This window comes from Tenrec ecaudatus, chromosome 7 (genome assembly GCF_050624435.1).
Source record: "Tenrec ecaudatus isolate mTenEca1 chromosome 7, mTenEca1.hap1, whole genome shotgun sequence".
NCBI lineage: Eukaryota > Metazoa > Chordata > Mammalia > Afrosoricida > Tenrecidae > Tenrec > Tenrec ecaudatus.
Window position 1 is genome coordinate 124,708,890 of NC_134536.1, and position 22,246 is coordinate 124,731,135.

Below are 22,246 nucleotides of genomic sequence, written 5' to 3' on the forward strand. Positions count from 1 at the left end.
TGCGGTGCTGAGCAAGTGAACAGAAGCTGATGAGTGGGTCTTATTTGGTCCTCAACAGAGTCCATTTTTTCTGAGCACTTTTTTCTACCTTTAATAATAATGAGCCTTGGTGATGTGGTATAGTGGTTAACTGCAATGTCAGTGGTTTGAAACCACCAGCTGCCTAGCGGGAGAAATATGAGGCTTTCTCTGCCTGTAAAGAATGACAGTCTCACAAACTCATAGGGGCCGATCTAACCTGTCCTATAGGGTTGCGAGGCATCAGAATTGACACAGGGCAGTGAGTTTTGTTTTTTGTGGGGGCAGGCTAAGGATGATGACAGTCTGCTCTCTGGCCCTCATTCTGTGTACGATCCTTTATCCTTGTCTTTCAGGATGTCATCAATATCGTTGACCATATCCTGAATTCAGCCTCTCTCGCCAACTGGACCATATTACTACAGGAAGAAAAACATGCCAGCTCACGGCTCCTGGAGACGGTGGAGACCATCAGCACTCTGGTGCCTCCCACAGCCTTGCCCCTGAAGCTTTCTCGGGAATTTATTACCTGGAAAGGGATCTCAGTGAGCAAAAGCAAACTGGAACAGGGCTACCACTTTCAGATGGAGATGTTCCCCGCAAATGCCTCCATTCCCATCAGGGGCGAGGTGATCATTGGGCCGGACCAGTTCCAGAAGTCCCTTCCAGAAACTATTATCAGCCTGGCCTCGTTGAACCTGCGGCACATTCTACCGAGCGACCGACTTGAGAACGCTCAGATCAATGGGCCTGTGATATCCACTGTCATCCGCAACTATTCCATACGTGAAGTTTTCCTGATCTTCTCCAAGATCCACCCAAACCTGAGCCAGCCTCATTGTGTGTTTTGGGATTTCAGCCGTTGGCGGTGGGACAGTGCAGGCTGCTACCTAGTGAATGAGACTTCTGACTCGGCAATGTGCCGGTGTACTCACCTGACCTCCTTCTCCTTACTGATGTCACCCTTTGTCCCCACTGCCATCACCTCCATTGTGCAGTGGATCACCTACGTGGGGCTGGGCGTCTCCATCGGCAGCCTCATCTTATGCCTGATTCTTGAGGCTCTGTTTTGGAAGCACGTCAGGAAGAACCAAACGTCACACACGCGTCATATTTGCATGGTGAACATAGCCCTGTCCCTCCTGATTGCTGACGTCTGGTTCATTATCGCTGCAACTGTGGGCACCGTGGAAACCCCTTCGGGATTCTGTATAGCTGCAGTCTTCTTCACCCACTTCTTCTACCTTGCCTTGTTCTTCTGGATGCTTTTGCTAGGGATCCTGCTGGCATATCGGATCATCCTCGTGTTCCATCACATGGCCCTGCCTGTGATGATGGCTGTCGGCTTCAGCCTGGGCTATGGGTGTCCCCTTGTGATCTCCGTCATCACCATCGCTGTCACACTACCTAGCGATGGCTACCGAAGGAAAGACATGTGTTGGCTTAACTGGTCGGATGGAAGCAAGCCTCTCCTGGCCTTTGTGATCCCTGCACTGACCATCGTGGCCGTGAATCTGACTGTTGTGCTGCTCGTGCTCCTGAAACTCCGGAGGCCGGCTGTTGGAGAAGGAATAAGCCAGGATGACAAGGCCACGGCCATCCGCATGGGGAAGAGCCTGCTCATTCTGACGCCTCTGCTGGGGCTCACTTGGGGCTTTGGCATAGGGACCCTGGTGAATAGCCAGAACCTGGCTTGGCATGTTATTTTTGCTTTGCTGAATGCATTCCAGGTGAGAGGAATACGAATAACCTATCACGTCACCAGGAGCCCTGGACACGTAATAGTTACTCATTGGGCTGCGGCGATCTGTAAGGTTAGCAATTCAAACCCAGCAGCCACTTCTCAGGAGAGAGATGGGGGCTTTCTACTCCCATAAAGTGTTATAATCTCGGAAACTCACAGGGGCAGTTTGACCCTGTCCTATAGCGTCACTGTGAGTCATCCTTGACTTGATGGCAGTGAGTTTAGTTTCTGTGTTTTTTGGGTTTTTAAAAAAGTTTTTGAAATGTCAATTAGCAATTGGAATAAATATAGAGAATTCCAGTCACTAAAGTCAGTTTGGTGGGATTTTTATCTCTCTTCCAGTCCTCAGTAGGACTATACCAAAAACTGCATTTTAAAAAAAGAAAAGAAACTATATCCCCCCTCCCCCAATGGTTACAATGATATTGAAATAGAACATTTGAATTCTCTAGAAGTTCGTTCCCAGGGTTTGACCTGAGGGGCTTAGAGTTCACATAGCTAACAGGAATCCCTCTTGCTGTCGAGGGAACCCTCCTTTCCCTAGCAGCCCTCTGGGGGAAAGCACGCACGAGAGGGGAATTCATCGCGAGGACTGTGGATCTGCAGGGAGCAGAGGAATGTCTTAGAGTGCCATAGAGCAGGCGCTGGCACGAGACAGGCAGGAGGCTGTTTTTATAAATAAAGTTTTATTGGGACATCCATGCCCACCGTTTGCATCTGCTTTGACTTTACAGTGGCAGAGTGGAATAATTCTGACAGAGACCGCTTTATCTCTGGCCCTGTTTAGAAAACACTGCCAACCTCTGCTGCAGAGACGGGTTTTACATGTCACCACTAGAGGATTCCGAGAGCAGGTGGGCAAAGTCATTCTTAGGGTCTGATGAACCTGGGAGGGAGCCATCCACTCTCGTCCCATAGAGGTCTTACCTGCCCATCTGTGAACAGTGAGGACACAGGGAAGTGGGGATGCACTTCATTGAATCTGGGCACCACTACACCACTTTCCCAGCTGTGCGACCTCTAATAGATTACCTACTATCTCTGTCCTTCAGTTCCTCAGTTAAAGGGGGATAATTATTATTAAAACATTATACAGTGAGGAACAATGAGAGTTTAGCACTTAGCATGGCATCAGCCAGACAGTAAATGCTTCTAAGTGTTTTCTGAAGACAGCTGATTTCTCCTTTCGGCACAGATTTAACTTTTAATGAGCAGTGGGAACCTTGTGGGGAGCCCGGGTTGTATGGTGGTTACACATTGGGCTGTTAACCACAAGGTCATCAGTTTGAAACCACTAGCTACTGCTCCGTGAGAGCAATATGAGGCTTTCTACTCCTGTGAAGAGTTATAGTCTCAGAAATCCACAGGGGCAGTTCTGCTCTGTCCTTTAGGATCGCTACAGTTCGGCATCAGCTCAATGGCAGTGAGTTTGGGTTTTGGGGGGGAGTCGTCACCGGAAGGAGCCCTGGTGGAGCAGTGGGTTAAGTGTTGGACTGCTCACCAAAAGATCAGCAATGAGAAACCATCAGCCACTCCGCAGGACCCAGATGAGGCTTTCTACTCCTGTAAAGGCTTGCAGTCTTGGACACTCGAAGGGGCAGTTCTAGAGGGTCATGATGATTCCGAATTGACTTGATGACATGAGTTTGGAGAAGCCCTGGTGACCTCATGTAGGGGGTAGTGGGAGACCTACTAGACCTGTTAGAGAAGGATTGGACTACTTGTCACAAGGTTGACTGAACCCACCAACCTTGGGAGGAAAAGAAGGCATTCTGCTCCTGTGTAGATTGACAGCCTTGGAAACCAAAGAGGGCTGTTTTCCTGTACACTCTCGGGTCACTATGGGTCAGAATTAACTCAATGGCATTGAGTCTGGTTTTCAACCTTTTTGAGGATCCCTGGGAGGGCGGTGGTTAAACGTTCAGTTCCTAACCAAAAGGCCAGCCATGGGAATCCATCAGGAGAACATCAGGCAGTCTGCTTCCATGAAGATCAGAGTCTTGGAACCCCAACGGGGAGGTTCTGCTCTGTCCCGGAGGGTTGCGATGAGTCAGAATGGGCCCAACAGCAATGGGTCAGAGATCACAATCATGGAAAGCAAGCACAGGAGGATGACACCTTTTAGAGGGTTGACCTCCCGCAGTAGCAGGGTCCCAGAAGGATTTCCCTGTACTTGACCGATAGGATGCCGCCATCGGCCACCTCTCTCTATAAGACTTGAGGGTTGGTCTTCAGTTTCTGCTGCCATTATACATGCTTAGCATATGTTAAAGAAATGCCTGGTCTAATGAAAACTATGAGCCAGAAGCAAATGGTTGGGGGTGACACCATGGGAGGTAAATGAAATTTCACATACATTTAAGGCTCCAATCACTTGGTTGCTTGCTTATGCACAGCTTAAGCAAAATGTCTGAGTTGAGCCAAGCACCGTGGAAGTCACAATGCCCTCAACTTTGAGGAGAAGGCCACAGTCTAACATTGAGGCAGACCAGAAAAGAAGCTTAATGTTGGTAGACATAATTGCACTATATATACAGACTCATTTTCTGGGGGGAACGTATACAATGACTGATTGCTTTCTTTCCTTTTTCTTTTTAAAGGGATTTTTCATCTTGTGTTTTGGAATGTTCTTGGATAGTAAGGTATGTGTAATCATTTCTTTCTTTACCCTCAAACCGAAGCATCTTTAAATCCCACCCCTTCAGTTTAGGAGCCTCATTTCAATAATTAGAAGGTTTAGACAATGGGTACTCTTGGGAAAATATTCTAAGCTATTTAAAAAGATATCTTCCATCAAGAGACAAAAAACCTAATTAGTTACTAGTGATAATAAAGGTAGATAGGAGTAAGCACAGCATATATTGTGAAGAGTAGAGACCACTTTGAAGGGGCCTTTTTTAATCTTGAACTTCTACACATGAAATGGTGGCTTGGCAATAACCTAAGAACAACATTGTCTTCTGTAGGAGCAAAATCCTGTGTACTTCTTCAGTTCACTTATCCACTTACTTAGAATATGCTTAGAGGTGCATCTTCTTCTGTAGGTGTAAAGTTTTTAAGAAATGTTGAAACAGCCCCCTCACATTAAGTAAAGTAGAAGGCCCTTGATGGTATAGTGGGTTACACGTAAGGCCACTACTGAAGGCCCACAGTTCGAAACCACCAGCTACTCCTCTACAGAAAGATGAGGCTCTCTACAGCAGTAAAAAGCCACAATTCCAGAGACCCCCAGAGGTAGTTCTGTCCTGCTCTAGAGGGTCACTGTGAGTCAGAACTGGCTGATGGCACTGAGTTCTTTTTTATTTTTGTTTTTTAAGTAAAATGCTTCATGAATGATCAGCAGATTAGGTGAAGTATAATAGAAAAGGAAAATGTAAAGTAAAAGGTTTTTCACTCTTTTTTCCAAAACCTTGAATAACTCTGGAGAAGTAAAAGCAGCTGAGTAATAAACATGAAAGACCCTTTTAATGAGATAATAAAGATAATTGATAATTCATACAATTATTAGGCACACTCAAACACTACTTACAAAGAAGCAATTTTATTATTGTTTTAATTTAATGCTGTACTGAGCTAAATCATTTCTTTTTTGCACCATTCATATCATTAACTCTTCACTTAGAAGATAAATGTCAATTTACTCATTTATTGTCAATTACTAATGTCTAGAATCTGGCTTCTTATGGGTTTTGGTACTGTTGGTCTTTGTTTAACTCGTTTTGTTTATAGGAAAGAGTCTATGAAAATAAATCCTTTTACCAGATATCTATGTTTATGGTCTATTAAATGCTCCCAAGAAATACTGCTGTTAATTTTTAGTTATACAGCTTTGTTTGTTTTTGTTGTTCATGCTCGATTATATATGTGTATCTCGCCAACATTGCTTTGTTATCGTTATAGCTTCGACAGCTTCTGTTTAACAAGCTATCCCCATTAATGTCTTGGAAGCACTCATCAAAGGTAATTATCTCCCACTGCTATGGGGGGAACAGAACCAGGGAATGTTGTGTGGTTTAAAATCAGGAAAACGGCATCAGGGTGATATTCTCTCACTGTACTTATTCAGTCTGTACACTGAGCAAAGAGTCAGAGAAGCTGGGTGGTAGGAAAAAGAATGCAGTAAAAGGACTGGTGGACAGCTTATTGAACAAGCTGCGATGTGCAGATGACACGACCTTGCTTGCTGAAAGGGAGGGAAATTTGAAGCACTTGCTAATGAAGATCAAGGGTTCCAGCTTTCAGTAGTGGATTACAACTGTGTGAAGAAGCCCAAGATTCCCACAAGTGGCCCAGTAGAAAGCATCATGATAAATGGAGAAAAGATGGAAGTTGTCAAGGATTGTATCTACAGTCCATACTCACGGAAGCCGCCATCAAGAGATCAAAGTATGTGCTGCCTTAGGTAAATCTGTTGCACAAGACCACTTCAAAGTGTTGAAAAGCAAGGACGGTAATTTGAGGACTAAAGGTGTGTCTGACCCAACCCACGGCATTGTCAATTGCCCCGTATACATATGAAAGTTGTACAAGGCAAAGGAAGACCAAAGAAAACTCACTGCAGTTGAACTATAGTGTTTACCAGGAAGGTCAAAGTACCATGGGCTGCCAAAAGAACAAACAGCTCGGTCATGGAAAATGTACAGCCAGGATGCTCCTTAGAGGCAAGGGTGGTGAGTCTTTGTCTCACGTGCCTGGGACAAGCTGTCAGGAGAAGCCACTCTCTGGAGAAGCAGAGGAAGAACAGACAAGAGGAATGCCCTTTACACAATGGACTGATACAGTGGCTACAGCAGTGGGCTCAAACCAGTGGTGAGTTTATTGTCAAATAATTCAACAACTATTTTTGCTGCCCTCATGACCATTTCAAGTTTTGAAAACTGATATACCGAACGGTAGTTGATTATTGCATACAGGTAATACTTAGGTAAGAAGGTATACAAAACTAGATTCTGTCATAAAAAGAGTTTTAAAATACTAAGGAATGCCTGCTAAAAAAGAGTAGAACTAGCCTTTTGGATATTCCCATACTGCTTCTTTGGCATCCCCACTTGCAGTATTCTTTGCTTTTGTCCGAGCTGTGTATTTAACCTTAACCGTCTTTTCAGTGGAGGAATAGGACCGCGTTCTTTCAGAGGTAGGCCAATTCGACAATCGTCACTGTGCCTGCTATTACACACAGGCGACCTCTCTTCTCTGAACATACTATGGCCAGCTTTGAAAACCCCTTTCCGCTTTGGTTGAATTCACAGCAAGTGTTCTTACAATATTTCAGCTCCTTGAACACTCTCAGGAACCGTGTCATTCACTCAGAATAGCTCATGGGAACCTGGGGCGTCGTAACACAAAGCCAAAATGAATGACAGCGTGCCATCCTCTGGGTACTTGGCACTTTTTCTCTTTAGGTTATATGTTTATTTACTGAGGTGATAAATGCAAAGAAATAAAAAGGTAGTATTTCATCAAATGTATAATGAGTTTTATGATATGAATAAACCAACAATATAGGCATACTTGCGTCTAACTTTTTGACACGTATGGACAGAATGACCATGACTATAAAGGCTTAGACTACACTGTTGCACAGTTGAATGTTCAGAAAGAGTAAGGAATGTGAATCTGTGATTTGCACATTGGGTAGCTGCCCAGACACCCAGCTCAGAATCCTGATCACAAGGGCCATTTTAACAAATGGTTCACTGAATGCAACCAGAAAATTAGCCTTTATCAGTTCTGCTGAACTGCTGTGAACCAGCTGAGCCCCAGCACCGGCTCAAACATAAGAACGATTGTGAAGCTAGTGCAGGGCTGGGCAAGGCTTCCCCTGTTACACAGAGGGCTGTTGTGGGTTGGCACAGACTCGATGGCCCATCGCAACAAAAGCCGTCCTGGGCGAACGCATGACATTCTAGTTTGTTTTTGTCTTAACCTTGCATTGTGAATTCGGCAGAGGCTGACTGATCACATCATCTGTTTTGGGGTTCCACCACTGTAACGATGTGTCCCCCTGCCCCACCCTTTTCCATCTCCCCTTTGCCAGATACTATCTCTGCCTGCACCAAGTTGACACCTCTCTACTCCCTCCCCTCCCTTCTGATCTCACCTATGGTAACCACCAAAGTTGGCTCCTTTGGGTCTGATCCGCTTTAGCTCAATTGAAAAAATAACAGTCGTCTCCTAGCACGTGTGTCCTTGTCTGTTTGATGGATTGCACTCCAGTTTTGCAGTCTCCTCTTTATGCAGTCCCCCAAGGAGTCCATTATTGGGTAAGCCCCTTGCATTTCTCCTTCTGCTGTATTCCTGCTGCCTGGCACAGCGGCTGGCACATGGGGATACTCGGCAGAGTTGGGGAGGGCATGCGTACAAGAAGCCATGACGGTGGTGGCATGCAAAGCTACCAGGATGCTCAGGCGTGCTGCCTGTGGGCACTCAGGATAGCGAACATTTCTGCCCCACAGTGTTTGACCCCGTTCCCACAAGTCTACAAGAAAGACCGGCAGGGCTTTCTTCTCTGTCTGACTGCCTGGACCCTCAGAAACCCATGCTTTCTTCTCATCTGCAGTAGAAAGGAGGTTTTGTTAAACTTGTTAATATTCAAAACATTCTCTGAATTTTATCTCAAGCTGAGACTGTGTTACTGGCAATGTTAGGTCATCAGTCTATAAGCTGATAGGTTCATATGAAAACACAGAATTCCTCTTTCATCCTTTGGTATACAAGCGTAATTGATGTGAAAACAGTAAAACTAGAAACAAACGATGGGGCACGCCCCACGCCCATCAGTACAAGAAGGTCCTTTCAGACAGGGGTCTGACATGTTTGAGACAGTCAAGGGCTATAGACATAGCAGCATCCAAACCTACAGGGGTGCTTAGAAATTCTCTCAAGGACAACAAAATCTTTAAAATGAATGTCAAGGGGGACACGATGCATCAGCGTTGAACGTATTCCTGGGCCTGCATTTTGCAGGACAGGGCATGCTGCAAGTCTGGGAGCACTGGCCCGAGAGCTGGCAGAACTGACCTGGGCTTCTCTCACCAAGCCACTGTGTGATCTTAAAGGAAAGTCGCTTTGCCTCTGAGTCTCAATTTTCTCAAATTGGGCTACTAACCACAAAATCAGCTATTTGAAATCACCAGCCGCTCCTTGGGAGACAGATGAAGCTTTCCTCCTCAGTAAAGATTCTCAGTCTTGGAAACCCATGGGAGCACTTCTGCTCTGTCCTGTGTGGTCACTACGAGTTGGGATAAACTAGACGGCAGTGAGTGAGTGACTGAGTGAGTGAGTAAGTGAGTGTGAGTGGGTGAGTGAGTGAGTGAGTGAGTGGGTGGCTGAGTGAGTGAGTGAGTGAGTGTGAGTGAGAGAGTGAGAGTGAGTGAGTGAGTTGGTGGGTGAGTGAGTGAGTGGGTGAGTGAGTGAGTGGGTGAGTGAGTGAATGAGTGAGTTGGTGGGTGAGTGAGTGAGAGAGTGAGTGAGTAGAACAAAATTTTGGACTAAGACTTCTTGTTCTAGGCACTCTTGAAAGAAACCTTCATGAAAAGAATATTCTTCATGCCCATAATAACTTGTTTTTCTTCTGTGCAGCAAAACAAATCTGATTTAACGTTCAAGCCCAGATGCTCCAATTCTTTCAACCCATTGCAACACAAAGGTAAGTTACAATTAAACCCCACGTAAGAAAAGGTGGGAAGAGAGAATACAAATACATCCTATGAAGAAAATTTGATGCCAACTGAGAAAAATTATTAGCCAGCTATGTGCCCCAAGTTCATTGGATTGTGGGATCAAGGCTGATGGACAATTTGGGGCATCTGATGTTGATAGAAACCAGCAAGTGTCACTCCTACACTTCATCACAACGTATCCGTCCTTATACCCATTTCCTCAGTTCGACATGACTCCATGGAGAGCTATGGAATCCCATGAAGGGTGGTTAAACTAACAGGAGCCACTGTCAGATCCAGGCTGGTCCGGCTGAGAGAGCGCTTGCTCCACTCTCTAAAGCCGGAATTGTTCATGTGTTTACTCATTGGCCATTAGTAAGTCTATGGGCTTCAGCTGGTGGAAGACGGATATTTAAACATTGCAAATAGCGATAGCATTCCTGGAAGAGGAGGAGGGGGACTAGACATTGCACTGCTCCTAGAAGTTAAGAATCTGAGTCCCACTCCATGTCAAGTTCTGTTCATATGCTCCTAAGTTTAGGCAAATGAGCAATTCATTTCCCATGAAAATATTCCAGTTCCAAAGTTCAAGTGTCTCTGGAGATCCACACACCTAGAACTCTTGTCTCCTCTCATGACTGCTACCAAGAAGCTGTGTGTTTTTTTTTTACAAGTTTCTTCTTTTAAAGGCATCCTGGTGGTATTCTGGGTTAGGTGTTGAGCTGCTAACCCCAAAGTTGGCAGTTCCAACCAACTAGCCCCTCTGTGAGAGGATGCTGAGGCTACTCGTCTCAGAAACCCATTCGAGATAGGGCCAGTGTGAGTCAGAACCAACTTGATGGCAGTAGGTTTTGGCTTCCCCTTTTTGGAGGATACTGGGTAGTGCCAATAGGATCTTGGCTACTAACCTAAAAGCCTTGTTTATGAGCCCACCTACCCTCTCCATCAGAAGGAAGGCCTGGTGATCTGCTTCTGTAGAGTTGCTCTACTCTGTCACATATGAACCTCAAAGGACGTCATGTTACCCCATCACTTAAAATGAACCAACCAAACAAAAACACCAAACGCACTGCCATTGAATCCATTCTGACTCACAGTGACCCTGAAGGACAGAGTAGAGTGCTGCCCCAGTGAGTTTCCAAGACCATAACTGTCTATGGGAGTAGAAAGCCTAGTGTTTCTCATCCAGAGTGGTTGGTGGGTTTGAACTACTGACCTCTTGGATCACAGCCCAATGCACAGCCCCTACGCCAACATAGCCAAGCAATAATCTGTTCCCCTTTCCCTTTTCAGGCATATATTCTCTTTCGCATACTGGAAACTCTTCAGACGACATCATGCTAACTCAATTTTTATCAACGGAATAAGACTAGGAACCATAAAATCAAGGAGGAAGAAATGGAGCAGTTTGACATTTGAAGTGAGATGTCAGGGAAGAGATCCTTCCCAGAATTAGATGGGACTTTCTGATTTAGGAGTCTGGCAACAAAATAAGGAGATCTCCTAGTCTTCATCACTGCCTCCTTTAACTTCAAGGAAATGGAAAGAAGAGGTATTTTTCAGGTGGTCTGATTCTGAAAAATTGCACCCAAAATACAGAAGAATCTATTTTGTTACAGTACACATACACCTGCCTCTCACTGCTTTCAAAGGTGGCTTTCCTTGTATGAAAGAGGATGAGTCACGAGCATTGCCCAGATGCTAAAAGTGTCCTGAAATCGCCTCAGATAAATGGACAGGCTGCCACGTTCTTGCCACAAAGCCATTGGTGGACATTTCTTACAGAAAAGCCTTTCCTCTCAAGGTTTTAAGTTGGATTTTATTCCATTTTGGGGTCCCCGCCCCTTTCTTTTTGTTCAGCCACTTCATGCTAAAAGTTCTCCAGACATAAACCTTGGAGCTTCCTTTCCAGAGAGCTGGGTAGCCACTGATCAGGCAGCGTAATAGTGTCACTTCCCTGCCATTGTGGTAATTTCAGTTCAAAAAGCACTGTGGTCTGGTTCTAGCCCAGGGAAGGCTGCTGTCCCAGGGGACACCCAAGGCATAGCTGAAGAAGTGGAGAGTTGGAGAACCGAAATGACTCGGCCAGAAGTCTGAGGAGGGAGCCTGGACTTTCTCGGGCTTTGGACTCCTGCTCCATCAGGGCAGCCCCATGATGGCCTTGAACATGACCTACCATCTTCCGAGGTCTTTCTCGAGTCAGATATCTTGTTCATCATGCCCAGAATTCTATGTAAGAAGCAAATCAAGCGCCGTTTGGTTGCTAGCTTTCTGGGAACCATCACAAAGATTTACTTACTTACTTTCTTTTTTTTTTTGTGGAGGGCTCTTACCGCTCTTATAAAATCCATACATCATTTGTATCAAGAACATTTGTACATATGTTGCCATCATCACTTTCAAAACATTTTCTTTCTGCTTGAGCCCTTAGTATCAGCTCCTCTGTTTTCCTTCCTTTCCCACCCTTATGACTCTTGATAAATTATAAATTATTATTGTTTTCATATCTTACACGGTCTGATGTCTCTCTTCACCCAGATTTCTGTTGTTCGTCCTCCTTGGGGAGTGTGTGTGTGTGGGGGGGGGTTTATACATTGATCCTTGCTATCGGTTCCCCTTTTCTCCCTATTCTCCCCCATTTTCCCTACCCTCATGGTATCGCTACTCCTATTACTGTTCCTGGGGAGGGGGATATCTGTCTTGGATTCCATGTGTTGAGAGCTCTTATCTCTACCAATGTACATGCTCTAGATGGGTTTGTAAGGTTGAACTGGGGTCATGATAGGGGGCGTGGGGAGGAAGTTCTAAAGAACTAGAGAAATATTGTGTGTTTCATCAGTGCTGTACTGCACTCTGGCTGGCTCGTCCCTTCCCTGTGAATCTATTGTGAGGGGTGTCAAATTGCCTGCAGATGGGCTTTGGATCTCCACTCTGACCCCATTCATTTGCATTCGTATGATTGTATGTATGTATGCACTGTGGTTGACTTTCATCATACACTGTAGGTCCTTTTGGGAACGCCCTCTACATGTATACCAGTGGCCACTTTAGAGTGAGATCTAGAGCAGCAGGCTAGTAGACACCCTGTGGAGTGATATTCCCCAGCACCTTGGTGGTGTAGTGGGTTACACGTTGGGTTGTCAATCGCAAGGCCAGCAGTTTGAAACCATCAGCTGTTCCACAGGGTAAAGTTGAGATTTTCTACTCCTGTAAAGATTTACAGCCCCAGAAACCCACAGGGAAGGTTCTATTCTGTCCTATAGCATCACTATGTGTCAGGATTGACCTTTTGGGAGTGGAACCTCCATCAAAATTGGCTCAGCACCATCTCAGCTTTGCCCATACTGGGATTTGGTGGATCCTCACTCCCATGCCTGGCCTGTGTGGATTTGTCCATGCCCAAGCCAAGGTTTATTATTCTAGATGCTTCTAAAGTCCATTAGTGCTCACTGGGCACTTACACCTGGTCCCTGCCTACCCTTGCCACTGAGCCCACAGCAAACCCGAGAGTATGTCCAAGTTCACAGTTCTGACTGCTGTGAACATGATTCCATTTCCACAGGCAAACCTGTCTTCCCTGCAGCTCAGGAGAAGGGAGGTCAGAAAACCTCAGTGCTCAAGGTAGATGGAAAGCAAAGAAGAACTGAGTGAAAACATCCACCAGTGAGGAAGGGTGTGCCAAACATGCAGCCAACCAAAGCAAGAGAGAGAAAAGGGACCTTTCAGGCTAAATCCCTTGTATCTGTTATATTGCTACATACGATTAGGGATCTTAATCACCAAATGAAGATTATCTTAGCTAATTAAAGTGGTCAAGATGCTTGGTGGGAAGGAAATTTTCTTCTACTGAACAAGCTTTATAAGGATGGATGAGACATCAAGAAATACAAGTATCATTGAACATATATCACGTCTGTCTGTCTGTCCAACTCACTAATTACAGCTCAGCTGTCATTCAAAATGCTACTAACTCAAAAAGCACATTGCCATAAAGTTGACTCCAGCTCATCATGGCCCTCTAGGGCAGAGTAGAGGCACCCCTCTGGGCTTCCAACGTTTTAAATCCAGACAGAAGCTGACAGCATCATCTTTCCCCCTTGGACTACCTGAGCCAATCATATAAAGATAAATTTTAAAAGACACAGTAATGGTTTTCATCTACTGTGTAAATGTGTGTATGATTCCCTAGCTTTGGAGGGTCCAGAGGCTCCACTGAGCCGCTGCGCAGAGCCTCACGAGAGCAAAATCAAAGGGCTGCTTGTGCTGTGTCTTCAATTAAAGGTGTGCCTGGAGGAGGGGAGGGCAATCCATTTTCAGATGAGTCCAAGTTGTTGACAGAATTTAAGTCTTTGCAGTTGTTGTACAGAGAGGCCTGACTTTTTTCTCCACTGACTGGTGGATAGAGGCTGCTCTGAGATCCTAGAGAGGCCACCCACATTGCTTTTTCATGGGGGCTTCTGCCATATGGCCAATTAATTCAGTAAGCCAACAAGCAGAGGCTTTAGTTCTAACCTGCTTGGAAGACAGAGTCTTGTGTAACGTAAGATAATCACGGAAATGGAGTCCAAAGAAGAATCAATGGTTTTGAATTGTGGTGTTGGCAAAGAGTATTGAATATATCATGGACTACCAGGAGAAAGAGTAAAACTGTCTTGGGGGGGTGGGAAATGCAGTGAGAATACTCCTTAGAAGTTAAGATGGCTAAGTTTTGTCTCACATATCTTGGACAGGCTACCAGGTAGAACAATCCTTAGAGAAGGACATCGTACTCAGTCAAGGATAGGGTTGATGAAAGAGAGACAGACCCTCAATGAGATGGACTGACACAGTGGCTGTAGTAGTGGGCTCTGTATAGCAACGGTTGTAAGGATGGCCCAGGGCTGAGCAGTTTTTTGTTCCGTAGCACTTAGGGCCTTTATGAGCTCAAACTGAGTTAACAGCACCTAAAAATAAGTAACAAACCCTAGGAGTGATAGAATATCATTTGGTCATATTCTATTGATTAGAAGCAAGCCATTGGTCCTAACCTCACTCAAGGTAAGGGTATTGAACACAAATGAAACATTAGGAGAGGGACAGCACTGAGTGTCTCTGATACGAAATCTCAGTAATAGGACATCGTTTGTTATGATCTACACAGTCAAATGCCTTGGCATAATCAATAAAACGTAAGTAAACATCTTTCTAGTATTCTCTGCTTTCAGCCAAGATCCATCTGACGTCAGCCTCCTTGGTATCCTTTTTGCCACACCCTTTCTGCATCAGGCCTGACCCTCTGGCAGCTTCCTGTCAATGTCCTGCTGCAATCATTGTTGGATGAACTCCAGCAAAATGTTATTTGCATGTGGTCTTAATGATACTGTTCTATAATCTGAGCATTCTGTTGGGTCACCTTCCTTTGGAATGAGGACAGCACATATGGAAATCTTCCTGTCATTTGGCCAAGGAGCTGTCTTCCAAATCTCCTGGCATAGATGAGTGCTTCCATTGCCTCATCAGCTCGTTGACACATTTCAATTGGTATTCCATAAATTCCTAAAGGGCTTAAGTGGAGAGCAAATGCTTTGAGAATGATTAGGGCAGGGAATGTATGGATGTGCTTTATACAATTGATGTATGTATATGTATGGATTATGATAAGAGTTGTATGAGTCCCTAATAAAATGTAAAAAAAGAAAAGAGGAGAAAAAAAAAGAAAATGATTAGGGCAAAGAATGTACAGATGTGCTTTATACAATTGATGTATGTATATGTATGGACTGTGATAAGAGTTGTATGAGCCCCTAATAAATTGTTAAAATAAAAAAAATAATAAAAAGAAAAAAAATTCCTAGTCTTGTTTAAGGCTAATGCTTTCAGTGCAACTTGGATTTCTTTCTTCAGCACCTTTGGTTCTTGCTCATGTGCTGCCTCTTGGAATGGTTGGATATTGACTATTTTTGGCGCAGTGACTCTGTGTAGTCTTTCCATCTTCTTATGATGCTTCCTGCATCGTTCAGACTTTTGCCTGTAGAACTTTTCAAGACTGCAACTCAGGGTTTGAATTTTATCTTGAGTTCTTGCTGTTTAAGACAGGTTGAGCGGGTTATTCCCTTTAGGTTTTCTAATCCTAGGTCTTTGCACGTTTTATTATAATATTTTACTTTGTCTCCTCAAACTGCCCTGTGAAATTTTCTGTTCCGCTCTTTGACCTCATCATTTCTCCCATGTGCCTTAGCTACTATATGATGAAGAGCAAGTTCAAAATCTCTGGCAACCATGCTGATCTTTTCTTTCTTTCCTGTCTTTTAAAAATTATTATTAAACACTTTTATTGGGGGTTCTTACATATCTTATCACAATTCATACATTCATCCATTATGTCAAGCACATTTGTACATATGCTGCCATCATCATTTTCAAAGCATTTTTTTCCTACTTGAGCCCTTGATATCAGCTCCTAATTTTCCCCTTCCCCACCCTCCCTCATGAACCCTTTATAAGTTATAGATTATTATTTTCATATCATACATAGATCTCTGCTACCCTCCACCCACTTTTCCATTGTTCATCCCCTTGGGATGATATGTTGATCCTTGGGATCAATTCCCCCTTTTACCCCCACTTCGCCTAATCCTCCTGGTATCTCTATTCTCATTGTTGTATCTATCCTGAATTCTCTGTGTTTCAGGCTCTTATCTGTAGCAGTGTGCATGTTCTGGTCTAATCTTTCTAAAGTAAGGACTGTAGAAAGCTCTGGGAAAGCTCAGATCCTCAGATCTACCCCCAGACTTTCCGAGAATGTATCCAATGGTCTCTGTGCTTCAAATGGCCAGTGATCCTTCTTTTCAATCATTCTCTGCAGTATTTAACGTAATGTCCTTCTTGAAATGTGTCTCTTGACCTCTAGATTCTCAAGTCCAGTCATTGTCACTCCCTTTACAGGGCTCCGTCCTCTCTCTGCTTCTCAATGTTGGTGTGCCCTAAGCCTTGGCTCTCAGATGACATTGCCTCTCAAGCTGCACTGGCCCATGACTGGATCTCTTCCCCTGGGTTTAAGCACCATTCTGTGCTGAAGACGCTAAGACTCTACCTCCGGACCCGACCTCCCCGTGAACAAGAAAGAGGTAGCCTATGTGGGTGGCTCACTCACTTCTGAAACTGGCTGTCTTAGAGGCCTCTCAAGGCTGGTCTGGTTGTCCCCCTGAGTCATCGTTCTCTCTTTGTTCCTTTACCCCTTTAGAAACGCCTACAGGACAGGCCCATGGTGACATTGCTGGCTCCCTCTTTGTCTGTTTTATATTTGTATGTGTTTGGCCGCTAAATGAAAAGTCAATGGTTCGAACCCACCAGCCACTCTGAAGGAAAAAAAAAAGACATGGCAGCCTGTTTCCATAAAGATCGAAGGCTTTGGAAACCTTCTGGGGCCATTCCACCTTACCCATAAGGTCTTTATGGGCATCAACTGCATATTAGTGAGTTTCGTTTCGAAGTTCTGGCCTTTCCCAAGATACTTAGTGAGCCTTGGGTGTCCATTACATTTAAGAGACTCTGGGACATTGAAAAGCTGCCAGGCAACCTACATATCAGAATGGCCCTTCCAGAACAAATAAAGAGGATGAGAAATGGCCATTCTGTAACACCTAGAATGCGTCTCAAAAGGATGCCGACCCCAAACTCCCACATGCATTTCCTCCAATTTGCCTTTTTGGGGGGTGGGAGAAGGGAGGGAGACGTGCGGGGGTGAGGTGGGGGGAGGGAAACAACAGGGCTCTACTGTAGTTACCCTCATTAAACTACAGGGGGCAGGCTGTGATCATGAAATAAATTCTGAACTGATTGCTTGAGATTAAATACACCTGAAATCCTCTCTGGCATTTTAAGGACTGGAAGCCTTTTTAATCCCACTACTCTAATCAGGAGCAATTAACATGGTTGCTGCTGCGTTTGGGTTTATAAAGGCAATTAGCGTGCTCGGGAACATAATGGATCCTGTTCCTGAGAACAAACAATACCTGTTTCCTGGGGTCATGTCCAAGGGTGCTGAACACTGGAGGCCACAGAATGGAAACGCAGGAACTAGCTACGGTTAGTGCTGGATTGTTTCCCCACAAAAAGCCAGGCCTTTATTTCATGTTGGGCTCTACTAGTCTAATTACTGGGCTAGTTTGGGCAAACACAGGGTTCATTCAAGTACCGGGAGCAAACAAAACTGGCAATATGTTGTGCTTTTTGTAGTCACCTTATTTACCTTGAAAGCAATGATTTGGCAAATTTTATACAGTTTTGAGCTATAAGACTCAAACCCTCATCTTTCTCTCATAGAGCGGCTGGTGGTTTTGAACTAGTAACCTTCCGGTTAGCAGCCCAACATGGACCCAGGGTTCCTGGGGTGGGCTGTGTCAAGGGGGAAGATGTAGGCAGAAGAAACCTAGAGAAGAACAGGGGGACACGTAGTAGGGAGCAGAGCTGCATTTTTCATTGATGACCATTAACCAGATCAGTGACCCTTAAATGAGTTCTGATTCATGGAGACCCCATGTGTGGCAGAGAAGAACTGTGCTCCATTAGATTTGAAACAGCTGATTCTGCAGTCCTTTGCCAGACCTTTTTTCAAAGGTCTCCTGGGGGTGGGGAGGGAAGAAAACAAAAGGGGTCTTTCTACCAGGATAAAGAGCAAGAGTTTCGGAACCTCACAGGAGCAGTTCTAGTGGACTCAATGTTCTTTAAAGGCACCTCTGGGTAGGCGCAAACCTTCAACCTGTCAGTCTGCAGCCAAGTGAATTAGCCATTTTCACCACCTAAGGACTCACAAGATCCCTGGTAGTGTAGTGATTACCCGTTGGGACTGGTTACCTTAAGGTCAGCAGTTTGAAACCACCAGCAGCTTAGTGGGAGAAAGTTGAGGCTGTCTACTCCTGTAAAGAGTTGTAGTCTCAAAAACCCACAAGGGTAACTCTTCCCTGCCCTATAGGGGCACTGTGAGTTGGCACCCACTTGACGGTAGCGAGTTTGGGTTGGTTTTGGAAGGGATGCCACAAAATCTCCCCATAATTGGTATGCATTTCCTGAAACTTGGTCCTAACCAGTGGTGCCTGGTTAGGTCTCCTTGGCTGGTTCCTGTGGGGGTTTTCTCTTCCATATAGGGAGACTCAGGGAGGTCTGGGCTCAGACTTGCTTGTTCCCTGTCTCAGTGCTTAGTTTTGCATCTGCAAAATGACAGATCTGCACTTACTAGAGAACCTCACAGGCCCCGTCCAGCCATGACTCTCTTTTGGCTCCGTGTCTCTTCCTAGGTAACACCCTGGGAGAAGAGAAATCTATCATTGAAGAGGACCAGGCCAAGTGGGTTTGGCAAGAACTTATCCTGCTGGGTAGGAATCATAGATAATATAGTGCCAGAAGCTGCATGGATGCCAACCAAATGGGAGGCAACACCCCCTGGGGATTCTGACCTGTTCGCTTGAAACCAGAGCAGAGGAGCGTGTCAGTGTGATGTGCTGCCAAGGCACACACTGGCTCTGTGGATAAGATTTCCCGGTGCTCGGTTCTCAGCATGTCCCACAACAGGGCACAGACACGGCAGCTGGGAATTCCATGACAGCAAGCAGCGGGCACTGCCAAGGACAATTCACAGCATGAAAGCTCCCCCTGGACAGGTCGATAATGTGACCTTGTTTTCCTGCAGGGGCGGGGCTGGGCCAGCACCACCTGCCCTCTAGCTCGCCTCATTGTGGAAAAGTGATGTCCCTTGTCCAATTGAAATGAGAGTCCCTGAGACACCACTCTCCCAAACTCATTCCTGGACTTGAACTTGGCAATTACTTACACCTTAAAGTCTGAAGCAACACAAATTGGGAACGTCTCCCGTTCCTCTTACACCAGAGCAGTGGTTCTGATGTGGTCACTCACTTGCCAGAATTTGTTGGGGAGGGAAGATGGAGTTTTCTACTCCCATAAAGAGTTACGCAATCAGAAACTCACAGGGACAATTCTACCCAGTGACCCTGTCCTATAGGGCCACTCTGAGTCAGCACGGACTCATTGGCAGTGAGTTTGGATTTTTTTTTTTTTTTGGTGGAACTTGTTGGAAGTGCCCACACCATGGATTTCAGGAATTCTGGACCAAGGTTCGGCATTCTGTGTTTTAACAAACCTCCCCAAGTGATTTTGTACCCACTCAGGTTAGGGGATTTGTATTGGTTCCTGTGGGGGTTTCTCTTTGGTATGGGGAGACCCAGGGAGGTCTTGGCTCAGGCTTGCTTGTTCCCCGTCTCAGTGCTTAGTTTTCCATCTGCAAAATGACAGATCTGCACTTACTAGAGAATCTCACGGCCTGTCCAGCCATGACACTCTTTTGGCTCTGCCATCTCTTCCTCGGCAACCCCCTGGGAGAAGAGAAATCTATCATTGAAGAGCACCTTGAAGCTCCTGCCTGCTCTATGTCCTCTCCCGTGTGCTGAGGGCAGGAGGTGGGGAACTCAAACCAAACCGAGCCCTTGCCAAGGAGTTGGCTTCGACTCACAGCAACCCCCGTTTGGACCCGGGATGCATCAGAGTCGACCTGTTCCCCAGAGAGCTTTCAGTGGCTGACTGTACATCAGGAGGTCACCCGGCCTTTGTCTGAGGCTCCTTTAGGAGACTTCAAACTTCCAACCTTTCCACTAGCAGTCGAGCACAGTAACTTTCTGTACCTCCCAGGGCTCCAGGAAGTAGTGGGGGCGGCAGTGGGGGGATGTTCCCTCCGTACCCCACCCATTTTCATTTTCTTTCTTTGCTCTGCTGTGAGTTTACGTAATCAGGACAGTCTTGGTGGCGTGAGCAGAGACGTATCAATTCGATATAGCAGCATTCTGGCCACAGGCTACCACCATTCAGAAAGAAACGGGTTTTGAATGTATTTTAGATGGTATAGAATTTTTGTTCATGTTGCTGGGGAATTTGGCCAAGGACATTGGTGATGGTTGCACCCAGCCAATGTGACCGTCCTTATTGAATTGTGCACATGAAAAAGGATTTCAATGGGAAATGTTGCATTTCTGCGATATATATATATATTTCAACAATGAAATCATTTTGAAAAGGAAGAAACATCTTTTGAGAGCAGGCTCTAACCTTTAATAAACCTACTCACGCTTCTTAAATTTGTTCACTTTGTGCACAAATAAAACATAAGGACCGCACCCACCCAAACCCACCAGGGTTGGGTCATTCCACTGCACACAACCCCACAGGATGGAGCAGGACCGCCCCTTAGGGTTTCCATGACGACACATCTTTATGGAAGCAGGTGGCCTCATCTTTTTCCCAGCAAGCTTTGGGTTAGCAGTCAGTGCCTTAACCATTGCGCCACCCGGGCTCACTTAAACAAAGGCTAATAGCCCCTTGAAAGTTGAGAGCCCAGGAGAGAAGCCTGCAGGTTCTTAGCACGCATCCAATAAACCAATAAACGACGGCACTCATGCCAATGCTGATAAGAAAGCACCAGTCGTAGATGGCATGGTCACTGCTACCACACTGTGTGTGTAAAGGGAAACGTGATCTGCAGACACCAGGTCAGCGATTGGCAGAGTCCCTGGGTGGCACAGGGACTTAAGTCTGTCCAAAGGTGGACTGTTCGCCACAGTGACGGGAACCCCCTCCTCCGAGGCACGGTGGAAGGAAGGGCTGGTGATCTTCCCAAAGGTCGCAGCCTTGAAGCCTATTCAGCGTTTCTAGTCTGTGCACCGGGAGCTCCCAGGAACTAGAGTCCCCTCCACAGTAACTAACAAGAAGGTGTGCCACCGACCCTCTTGGCAGGCTCCCAAGCTCTTCGTTCATAAAATGGCAAAGATGACACTCACTACCTTGTGAGGGTTTGGGTAGGGATAAGTGCACACAGAGGTGGAGTGCCTGAAACAGGAAGGTGGTTAGTAGACTGTGTGGTTTTCTTCCTCTTTGTCCAGGGGGGAAATAAATCCGAAGTTTCAGGGCTCTGACGGTCATTATGCCGCAGATGCCATCAGGCAACATACTGGGCACTCTAGGGAAAGGGCTTGGCGAGGCACCTGTTTAAGGGTGAGGGGAGTGCGACAGGAGACCATGAAGCCACCGGAACCCATGACTTAGATGCTTTTTTTTTTCTTGTTCACCCCCTTGTTAAGTAGTAGAAAAAGTAGTTCAGGCTAAAAAGAAAACTTTCGAGAAGGCTGGGACTAGAGAGATACTAACCAAGAGAAACTCGGAATTCTTTTTCTTTGTTGATATGCAATAGGCTTACAAAAAAGCAGACTAACCTAACATTACTCTAGCTTACCCTGGAAGCATTTCTAAGTGTGCTGTGCTCTGGCTCCCCAGTTACAATCGCCATCTAGGCCCTCTACCCCACTTTCTTTGTTATAAATGCATTTTATCACTTTTAAAATCTGATCTTCATCCTCAAAGAAAACGAAACAACACATTAACCCTCTGCCAAGTCTAAAGATTAAAATGGTTATTTTAACCATTTGATTCCTGAAACAGTTTTTATTGTGATAAAAATAATACAGGCTCACTGAAGTATACATATCAACCTAATGAACCCGATGGCTTTTTCTGGCCTCTCCTCCTTCCCTGTCCCCCACCGTCAGTCCGTATACACTTCCCTCATCCTGGCATTGTGGATGCTAGGAGAGGTTATCCCTGGTGGCAATATACATTTGATGGAGTGTTTGCCAAGCAGAAGCAGACGATGTAAAGAGGTGTGACTATGGGGTGGTAAGATGCACCCTTTGTTTTACAGAAAGGAACTTTCGCTTTTATTTATGTAGTTGCCTGAGGAAATTTGAGGACAGTCTGAACAATGTGGACTCTGTCTTCAGTACAG

At 45.4% G+C, this 22,246-nt stretch overlaps 1 protein-coding gene across 1 annotated transcript in view; it reads left to right on the forward strand.

Annotated features, from left to right (window-relative positions):
* ADGRF1 (adhesion G protein-coupled receptor F1) overlaps nucleotides 1–10,790 on the forward strand; it is a 35,048-nt gene extending 24,258 nt beyond the window's left edge. The window contains exons 10-14 of the mRNA XM_075554079.1: nucleotides 375–1,748; nucleotides 4,363–4,404; nucleotides 5,663–5,722; nucleotides 9,344–9,410; nucleotides 10,717–10,790. Coding sequence (XP_075410194.1) covers nucleotides 375–1,748; nucleotides 4,363–4,404; nucleotides 5,663–5,722; nucleotides 9,344–9,410; nucleotides 10,717–10,790 — 1,617 coding nt within the window. The remainder of the gene's footprint in view (nucleotides 1–374; nucleotides 1,749–4,362; nucleotides 4,405–5,662; nucleotides 5,723–9,343; nucleotides 9,411–10,716) is intronic.
* The last annotated feature ends 11,456 nt before the right edge of the window (nucleotides 10,791–22,246 follow it).